Source organism: Sinocyclocheilus grahami, unplaced genomic scaffold (assembly GCF_001515645.1).
Source record: "Sinocyclocheilus grahami isolate Dianchi unplaced genomic scaffold, SAMN03320097.WGS_v1.1 scaffold346.1, whole genome shotgun sequence".
Lineage (NCBI taxonomy): Eukaryota > Metazoa > Chordata > Actinopteri > Cypriniformes > Cyprinidae > Sinocyclocheilus > Sinocyclocheilus grahami.
The window spans coordinates 1,121,077-1,131,144 of NW_015505525.1; the positions used below are offsets into that span (position 1 = coordinate 1,121,077).

Genomic DNA, 10,068 nt, shown 5'->3' on the forward strand with positions numbered 1-10,068 from the left:
GTCTGGAAAACGTAAAGAGACAAGCACAGAATTTCTGTAATTCATTTTTTTAAAAACAAAATCGCAAACCTAATACTTTTTAAACTAGTTTCCACTCCCACATCTGCCATTGGTTGGCCAAACTGATAGCCCCGCCCCCAACGTCATGCCATTGGTTGTGCTGGAGGGATGCTAAAATAAACAGAGGAATGCTGTTATAGTGCCACAAAGACAGTGTTCATACTTTTTAGAAAAGCATCCTATCAGTTTTCATTGCAAATAAAGCTGGGATTTTAAATATTTTACCTTAAAATAAAGCTGAATATTCATTACAAAAAAAATGAATACACAATATCTCAAACAGGATATCAATACAAACAGACTTTAATTTAATCACAATGTTACAGAAGTCAGCATGTACACAAAATAGGAAACTCTATACACTTGTCATGTAACAAGCTGGACACCTGCTTTTAAAATACCCAAATTTGATAAACATTAAATCTTTCCCAAAATTATGCACTTTTTAATGTCAAACATTACATTACAGCCAAGCACTGAGAAATTAACTGTATTTGGGTGAGAGGGTCTGATTTGCGTAGAATTTTTCTTCCAAGAACAACCTAAAAAGCAGTAATACTGTATACAAATAAGAAGATGGACCAAAAGCAACCACCAGTAGAGGGTGAATCCTTTAAATCACTTGACGTCCCATTCACACAATTTGCCTTTTTAAAATACATCTTCATACCTTTCTTTGCTTAATCTGAAAAAGGTTTTCATCGGAAGGATACATGGAAGAATCTTTTGCAGCTTTTCGTTCTCTCTTTTGCCACTTCCTCTCCTTCTTTTTCGATAGTTTGTCCTTTTTATTGTTCTTTTCCATTCCAAAGGGCTTATTCGGCTTCACATTGGCTTTCCGAGGTGATGAAACGTCTCTTGTCTTGTGAGGGCTCTTTTTGCAACCTCTACGAAAGTCTGCATCTTCATCTAAAACAACTTCAGATTGTGTTTTCTTTTTCTTCTTTTTGGCTTCATTCTGGCTTTGATCTTGCGGTTTAAACTTGCTCTTAGGGGTGTGTTTGCCGTGGTTCCCTGGCGTTTCTGAGTTCTGCTTGACGTTGAAGTATGTGTGTTTGGGTGTGTGCGCGATGCGTCTCTTCGGCGTGTTCTGGTTGTTGGTGTGAGTGTTGTATGGGTATGGAGACTGTTTGTGGCTGTTTTTTTGTTTCTTCCTGGGTGGTTGGGGGGTATATGTAATGACAGCTCTGTCAGGTGAAATCAATCCAGCTTGCTTAAGTTCTGAAAGAGACACGTGTCATTAAATCTTTAGGTTTCTAGTATGATCAGCTTTTATCAATTCAACTTGTCAGAAACAGTCTAACAAACCTCTGGCCTGCTTTTTAACTCGAATTTCCCGGTAATGGAAGTCATTCTTTGTGTCGTAACGGGAAAGAAATGGCAGGGTGGGATATGTCCCATTATACATTCTCTTCTCGGTGCATTCCTGCACAAAACACACACTTTAACATCTCAAATCATGGACATCAGTGAAGGCACATCTGTCTTTCACAATCTCTCTTATGCCCACCAAGGCTGCATATATTTGATCCAAAATACATTTAAAACAGTAATATTGTGAAAAGTTAACTATTTTCCATTTTAATGCTTATATTTAAAATGTAATTTATTCCTGTAATGTCGAAGCTAAATTTTCAGCAGTCATTCCTCCAGTTCAATGATACTTCAGAAATCATTCTAAAATGCTGAATATGGTTGTATTGCTTAATATTTTTATTAAATAGTTTTCTTTGTAACAATGTAAAATTCTTTACTGTCACTTTTAAAGAACTTCAAGCATCCTTGCTGAATATAAGTATACCAAAATATGTAAAAAAAAAAATAAAAAAATAAAAAAAATTAAAACCTTCTGAATTATGGGGTGCTGTGTGTACATTAATGAGGAAAAAAATGAACTTAAATGATTTTAGCAAATGGCTGCAATATAACAAAGAGTGAAAATTTTAAGGGGGTCTGAATACTTTCCGTACCCACTGTATATAGCTGTGCTTCATTTACCGTGTTGTGCATGAATATAAAATATAGGCAAAAAGATTTGTACACTGAGAATATGATTTGTGAAAAATCTGACTGAAGTGTTTCTGAGTTTCCTAATTTCGTACAATTTGTTTTGTTTGAAGTGACAAGGATCAACATAGAGGTCAATGAGGGATTCTTATTTTTTTAGTGTGTGTGTGTGTGTGTGGAAATGTGGCATTTAAAATATTTTTCTGTTTCGTTGTTGCAGTTGTTATCCATTGTGGAAAGCAACCAGCTATGTGACACCTTTGGACAAGGCTGATTCACTTACATGGCCGAAGTGTCCTTTCTTAGAGCAGTTATAACAGTAGGCAGGTTTCCTGCAGGCCTCTGGATCACTGGCTTTGCAGAGGGGTCCATTAGTGGTCTACAAAGAAACAAAAAGACATGGATTTAGAAAGGAGACTGATTACCAACTTCTACACTACTAACATGGCAAAGTCTGACTGCCTCCTTTAAGAACAAAAATGCAGCAATATAAAATCATATATTTAAATTCTGTAAAAAGAAAAATAGTGAACCAGTTCCTTCATTAACACTTAATGATATTTTAAGGCCCCCTAGCCCTATTTATGTTTTGAAAACTTATTTTACTCTACAGGTGTACTTGATTTCCTTAAATAAAAAGAAAAAAGAAAAAAGGATTTTAATTTTCAGGATTACAGACATTTTAGGAGCTGAATGTTCTTCGGGTCTCTAAATTTTTTAAGCAATGAACTTGCATGATTTTTTTGGTAGTTTGCGACTTAAAGAATAACATTTTTTTTTTTAACTATTTGACACAATTTCAACCCAATAAAATGTTTTACAGACTGGCATAATTATAAAATATATGCTCATTACAACTTTAATACAACTTTAAGAACAATCACACTTTTAATAGTTTACCTTGTATATTTTATTCAAAGAAACAGGGGATAGATTTAAAAAGATTGTTCATTTAAATCATCTTGAGGCCCTCTTGAAAGATTGAGGAGCCCTAGTGGGCCCTGGCCCCCTAGCTGAGAATCATTCATTCAAAGGGATAATTGCCCTAAAAATGTCCATTCTGTCATTATTTACAGTCAAACCAAAATTTATTCAGACACCTTCAACATTTCTCACATTATCACAGTTTATTCACTATAGTGTAGAAAATGGCAATAAAATATAACAAGAACACAGATTTAAACTGTGTCAGAACAAATCCATCTTGATAATGTCAGATAACTTTGATAGAAAGGTAATGAATTAGGTTGAATAGCTGTCAGCTGTTAAATTTAAGTACACAATTAGATAATACCAATTTAGGTCAACCCGTTACCAAGCAATGCTTAATTTTGTTCAGTCTGGGGTGTACAAATGTTTGCATTAGCAATTAAAGAAAAACACTTAAGCAAAACATGGTCAGGTCAAAGTGTCTGAATAATTTTTGGTCCCAAATTGTTATCAATTTTACTGGTAGTCCACTGTATGAAGACTTTTTGGGTATAATATGTTACAGTTTACTTTATTTTGCTATCCTCACTTACAAAATGAACTATAGTGTCCTGAACCCACTAGTAAAAATATATCAAAAATTATATCTGGTGTCTGAATAATTTTTGGTTTGACTCTACTCACACTTCTGCATTGCATAACCATATAAGTTTTTATCTTCTGTGGACCACAAAAGGAGAATTTTAACAGAATGATGCTGCTGCTCTTTTTCAACAATGGACTATTTCATGCATCTTTAATGTGCATTTTTGTCCATTTTTGACCGTCCCTGGTCCACTTTTATAGTACAAAAAAAGAGCAGCTTTGACATTCTACTAAACATCTTGTAGCAGGCTGTACTCGTAACAGTAAAGGTGGATATGTCCATTTGTAGCAGAAGCATCTACTGTGTGACAAGTTAAAGCAGCAAGGTCAAGAAACCTCCAATTAGGGTGACACGAATCCGGGCGCAACCAGTACCAGAACACTCTCTAAACACACAAAAATACAACTCCGCTCATGTCAAGTGTGTGAAAGCACCTCGGTTCCTCAGCTGTGCCCTTTGTTTGCGCATATGTCAGCCGACTACCTGCGTTATATTCCTCGACTTCACTCAATTCCTTTCACTCCGTTCTGTTATTATAAACCTCACTTACATTTCCCATCTCGCTAGTGAATGATGACCCTCATTCACACTCTCTTTCTCCCATCATCCACTCTGTCTCCTCCTCCCACTCTTTCTCACAGACATTCATATAATCTGTATATTTTTCTTTTCTTTGAGGTGATATAAGGGAGTGATTACAGAGGGTATCAATAAATCCCAGTAATGTGCTGGTGATAAGGCTGCCTTTGGAGTGCGTGTATGTGTGTGTGTTTCTCCATCTGGTCCCGGAGAGCCCAAAGGCGTTTCACGCTCCATCGCCCTCCGTAAATACAGCACGATAAAGAGGGTAAGCCGACTGGTGCGAGCGTGTTTGCGTGCGCGTGTGTGCGTGGCCGAAAACTACACACATATTGTCTTTAATGTGTCCTCAAGGGGGCGTCGAGACAAACACACACTCATATACGTGCGTTTTCAATAAGCCGGGACACACGCGGTCCCACCACGTCATATTTTAAACATATTTTCCTCCATTCCACACACTCTCTCTCTTTCTTTCTGTCCGTTTTCCGCTTGAGTGGTTAAAGGGTGGAGGGGTGAATGCTATTAGAACCGTTGGTCATTATCAGCTCAGCGCTGGCGACTGCTCCATCTCCATCACAAAGACACCACCGGTTACCCCCCAGACGCCCACCCTTCTCTCTCTCCATCACTCACTCACTCTTTCTAGCCCCCCAAACTCAATGCAAGGTTTGCCATCCACTGTCGTTTATTAGTGATACTTACTAATCAAGTTAATACAGAGGTTACTGATTTGAACAAGTGTATTGAACTTCAGTGCAACTTGCGCTATGGACACAAGTGACACCAAATCATTCAGCTTGTTAAGGAGAGATATGCCGTTACTTTTCCAGGTGATTGCCTGGTGGACACTAAAAAAAGTGAAAAAAATCCCATACACACTGAAGGAGGGATCTAAGTCATATCTAAGAATTTGAATATCATAGAGAAACTTGTATGCTCTTTTGACTTGGGCGACTAAGCTAGAATCTACAAACCACCCAAGAAACCACCTAGCAACTTGGGATGAGAATGTATGGTCCCACTTTATATTAGGTGGCCTTATCTACTATGTACTTACATCAAAAATAAGTACAATGTACTTATTGTGTTCATGTTGTATTGCAAAACACTTTTGCTGCTAATGAGGTGGGATATGGGTAAGGTTAGGGACAGGTTTGGTGGTATGGGTAGGTATAAGAGTGGGTTAAGTTGTAAGAGATTGGTCAACAGTGTAATTCTAAATGTAATTACAGAAATGAATTAGAAATGCAATTACATGCAGGTATTTTTAAAATATAAGTACAATGTAAAAACATGCATGTACAAAATAAGTGCACTGTATCAATGGATTTATTAAAACGTAAGTACATAATAGTTAAGGCCACCTTAAAAAAATCAAATCAAATCAAATAAATAATCATACAAAATTTGAATCAATAATTAGGCCTTAAGCAAACATAATAGTATACAGTTCACTATAATTTTCCGTTATACAAGACAAAATTTATGACTTGTGGTTCAGCGAGTCACAATCATCTCCTGCTGATTCAGCGAGTGAATCACTGTCGTTAGACTGGTTCAAACAGATCTCTGATGAAATCCAGAGTCTTTACAACTGATCCATTAAAATGAAACAGCTCATACGAGTCATTTGTTTGAAACCTAGACCATACTGGTTTGGCCTGGATCATACTGATCTTTTGGCATTTGACTCAAAAGATTTATTTTTTGTATTATTTTGCAGCTTCTCTCCTATCATTAACAGTTCAGACTGAATTTACAACTAAGCTAAAACTGATTTTTCCTGCAGACTCAAGACATGCTGTCTAAGTATTTTAGTATGATGTTCCATCCACATCTGTGGAAGAATGCAGACACTTAAAAACAGTTAAGAGAAGATCCGGTTCTCCATTCCCAGTCCCACTAACAACTACACATCAATGTGCTAAAAACCACTGACAACCACTTACTATAGCAATCACATAACGTAACAACTGTAGCACTCATATTTTCCTCAGAAAACGTAAAATTTCTTCATTTGGCCTCCATTTATTTCCAAAACTTCCCTTTCTCCTTCTGTATTTCTAATGCTCCTTTCTTCTTACTACCTCAGAATCTTTCTGTGGTTCATTCGTCACTTTGTCCTTTAACCTGTTTCTTTCTTCATCTCTACTGTACCTTCCCCGTCTATCCATCTATTTGTATTTTTCTGCACTTTTTCATTCTTGCTGATATCTCATGCAAATCGGTGTGTTAGAAGACCCTCCCTCCAGCGCACATACGCTGTGCCCCCCTCCCTGACCTTGAGCTCCTGTTATCACACTCGTGCTCGAAAAGGGAGGAAGACTGACAGGGGGAACAAAAAAAAGATGACAGAGCGACCCCTCCTTCATCCGATCCTCTGTGCATAAGAGCTGCTCTGTGGCACTATTAATTACCTCTCTTTAGTGTGTGTGTATCACCTCTATCTGAAAGGATTATCGGGGCAGAGGGTGGCCTCTGATATGTTTGTGTTTCAGGGCCAAGAGTCACAGAGCATATTTTCTCTCAGACACACACACACACACACACACACACTCATATGACCTTGTGCAAAAAAGCCTTCATAGACACAAATATCTGTACATTGCACCATCTTTTTCAGTTCAAAAAATTTAACTGAAAACGATGAACCTTCAAATGAAATCAAACTCAAGTTATTATATTCATATTATATATTATAACATATTCATGTTCTGACTTTGATTTAATTGACTTGCCAATTTTTTGGGTTAACTGAACAGCATTTATCTTACCTTAACAACAAGCAACCAAAACTAAATGTATAATAAACTACAACTACAAAACAGTATGACCCATTCAGACTGATTTACAAACCAGTTGCAAACATGATAGGTGGACATTACTGCATCGAGTAATAAGCCAAACATAGAGCTACGGAGGCACTCTCACATGACTTCTCGACTATTTCTCCCCTCACGTTCACAACATGCTTCAGGGGGCTTCCATGAGAACATAATGTGCTCCAGGGAGGCCAAAGAGACACTGCCTCTCTCTGAAAGATCATCTGCTGGTGTTGCTTTTGGAGAGCGTTGATTTACAAAGATGTGCTTTACACAGTATTTCTTCTCATATTTCGTAATATTTCTCATTTTATTACTGTACTGTTGATTATTTTCTCATCCAATGTTTTTAAGAGACACCACCTCTCTTCCATCCTGAAAGACGTTTATGCAAACAAAACCCACAGATTTACACACAAACATGCACACTGCATCCTGGCAACAGTACTTCACACCTTGGCTACAGGCGGACACAACCTTAATCCTTAAACCCACATCAAATTCAAACTGTTTCCAGTGTAATCACAATTCAAACATGCACACACAGTGTCAACAGTCTTTGTGTGCTTGGTGGATTAGGGAGAGGTGGGAGATTTGGGGTGCATTTTGCATACGTAATAGAAAACTCTAGAGAACCCCCAGAACGACAGGAAAGGGGTAGGGGTAAAGAGAAATCATTTAAAGACATTCACCATTTTCATCCAGACATGCAATATATGACGTTCCACCAAAATCACTCATTAAGAAACCATAATTTAACTACAATATGCCTCTTTAGAGAGAGTGAAAGGGAGCGAGGTATGGTCCTGGATAAATCTATCAATAGACATGTAGTGCATCATAGTGTATAACCTCCAATATTCCAATATCCAACTTGCAACAGCTTATATAAATTGTACATGTCATGACAAGACCTGAAATGCACTGTAAAAATTAATACCACTGTATTATGGTTAAAAATGCACATCTAGTGTGGATTTTTCTGTGTGGACATTTTTAATATCGTACAGAGGTGGCCTATATGAATATACACAGTACCACAATCGCTGGAAACAATGTATCATGCTTAAATGTTGATTGTTGATTCTCCTGGACAAAGGAACAGAAAACAATACGTGTTCTGATTGACATGACAGAGCTGCTGTAGCTCAGCGGAGCCTTTGCCAGGTCAACTGCTTTCCTGTGATGTGATTTACAAACAGAGCTTTGAACGGAGGTGTGGGGCGGTAGGTTTACACTGTGACACTGCACATACCCAATGGATATGATAGTCCAATGACGGTTTACTCACTAAATATGGGACTTTTGTAGGCATTTTACTGATGTTTTGGAAGAAAGCGTTTCTGATCAGGTAAATTATCTCCGGTTACTATCGTAACCTCGGTTCCCTGAGAGTGGGAACGAGACATCACGGAGACAATAATTTCTCCGTTATGGGAACTCCTTCCCTTCCAACCTTTCCTGAAGTCATATTGGCTCACGCCAGTCCACATGACTGGCCGATTGTCGCAAAGTATGCAAATCGCATGCAAATACTGACGCACTCGAGAGGCAGTATAAAATGCGGTGCACGTGACAATTACGTCAGAATCTGATACTGAACGCCGCTTAGCTGGTCAAGCAGCGAACACGGCGACCTCCGTGAAGTCTCGTTCCCGCTCTCAGGGAATTGAGAGCGTCTAAAGCCCAGGTATACGAAATTTGCATATCTGGTCAGTGATAACGTATGCTGCGCTGAGAAACAGGGTAGAAGCTACAACAACCACAGTATTGTGAGGGGGGGGGGGGATAACGGTGTTAAGCAGCAGCATAACACATAAGATGATGATGGTACACCAATCGAATTAGACACTGAATAGCAGGAGCTGCACTGAGTACAGGGCAGACAACAGCAACAATAGCATATAGGGCTGCACAGAGTAATTACTGTGCGAGGCAGCAAACACACATGAATAGAGGTACAATAAACGTGAATCAGTCACTCACCGGCAGCACTTGGGAGGCTAAGGACTGAGCGTCCAGCTTGTAAAACCTGGCAAAGGTATTCTGAGAAGACCAGCCGGCTGCAAAGCATATATCCTGAATAGACATACCTCTTGACCACGACCAGGAGGCGGCGATAGCTCTTGTTGAGTGGGCCCTAATGTGCAAAGGACATTCCAAACCTTGGCTCGTATAACAGCCGTGTTAGTGTCCACAACCCAGTGGAAAAGCCTCCTTTTTGACACGGCCAGGCACTTCGCACAACCACCGTAGCACACGAAAAGCTGGTCAGATTGCCGAAAGCTGGCCGAACGGTCAATGAAAATCCTCAAAGCCCTGACGGGGCACACCGAAATCTGAGCGTCCGCATCACACGAGGTCGTGACTCAGAAGACAGGGCAGACAGCGAAATAGTCTGCGCTCTGAAGGGGGTAGATAGTGATTTAGGCATGTAAGTTAGCTCGGTCTCGGCCGGAGAGTGACGCTGCAGTCACCTGGTCCGAAGCGAATATAATCACTGTCCACAGAAAACGCATGTAAATCCCCTATTTGCTTAGTCGAAGCGAGGGCAAGAAGAAGTGCAGTTTGAGAGATAGCTCCTTCATAGCAATGGATGCTAAAGGCTGGAATGGTGGTTGTGAAAGAGCTCTTAACACCACCTCTAGGTCCTAGGGCAAAACTGAAGGCGGACACGGGGAATGCAACCTCCTCACCCCCTTAAGAACACTCACCTCCAGCTAATGCCTACCAATCGATTGCCCACCCAGCGGGGAACTAAACGAGGCAATAGCGGCCAGTATTCATGGTAGACATCCACTATCAAGCCTGTACTGTAGAAAACGCAGAACATCCGACAAGCAGCAAGCAGCCGGGTCGATATGAACATCACGGCACCACAAACACTCCCCATTTTAGAGCATAGAAATGTCTCGTGGAGGGCGCCCGCACCTCCGAGAGCGTATCAAGCACACGAGAATGCAGGGCGGTCAGCTCCTCTTATATCCCCGAAGCAGCCACACATGATGGCTCAATAACTCC

At 39.7% G+C, this 10,068-nt stretch overlaps 1 protein-coding gene across 1 annotated transcript in view; it reads right to left on the reverse strand.

Moving 5' to 3' along the window:
• Positions 1-69: 69 nt before the first annotated feature.
• Positions 70-10,068, reverse strand: part of LOC107548298 (uncharacterized) — a 15,581-nt gene continuing 5,582 nt past the window's right edge. Inside the window, exons 3-7 of the mRNA XM_016228931.1 lie at positions 9,141-9,386; positions 2,351-2,446; positions 1,369-1,486; positions 731-1,281; positions 70-171 (exon numbers count right to left, since the gene is read on the reverse strand). Coding sequence (XP_016084417.1) covers positions 85-171; positions 731-1,281; positions 1,369-1,486; positions 2,351-2,446; positions 9,141-9,386 — 1,098 coding nt within the window. The 3' untranslated portion in view covers positions 70-84. The remainder of the gene's footprint in view (positions 172-730; positions 1,282-1,368; positions 1,487-2,350; positions 2,447-9,140; positions 9,387-10,068) is intronic.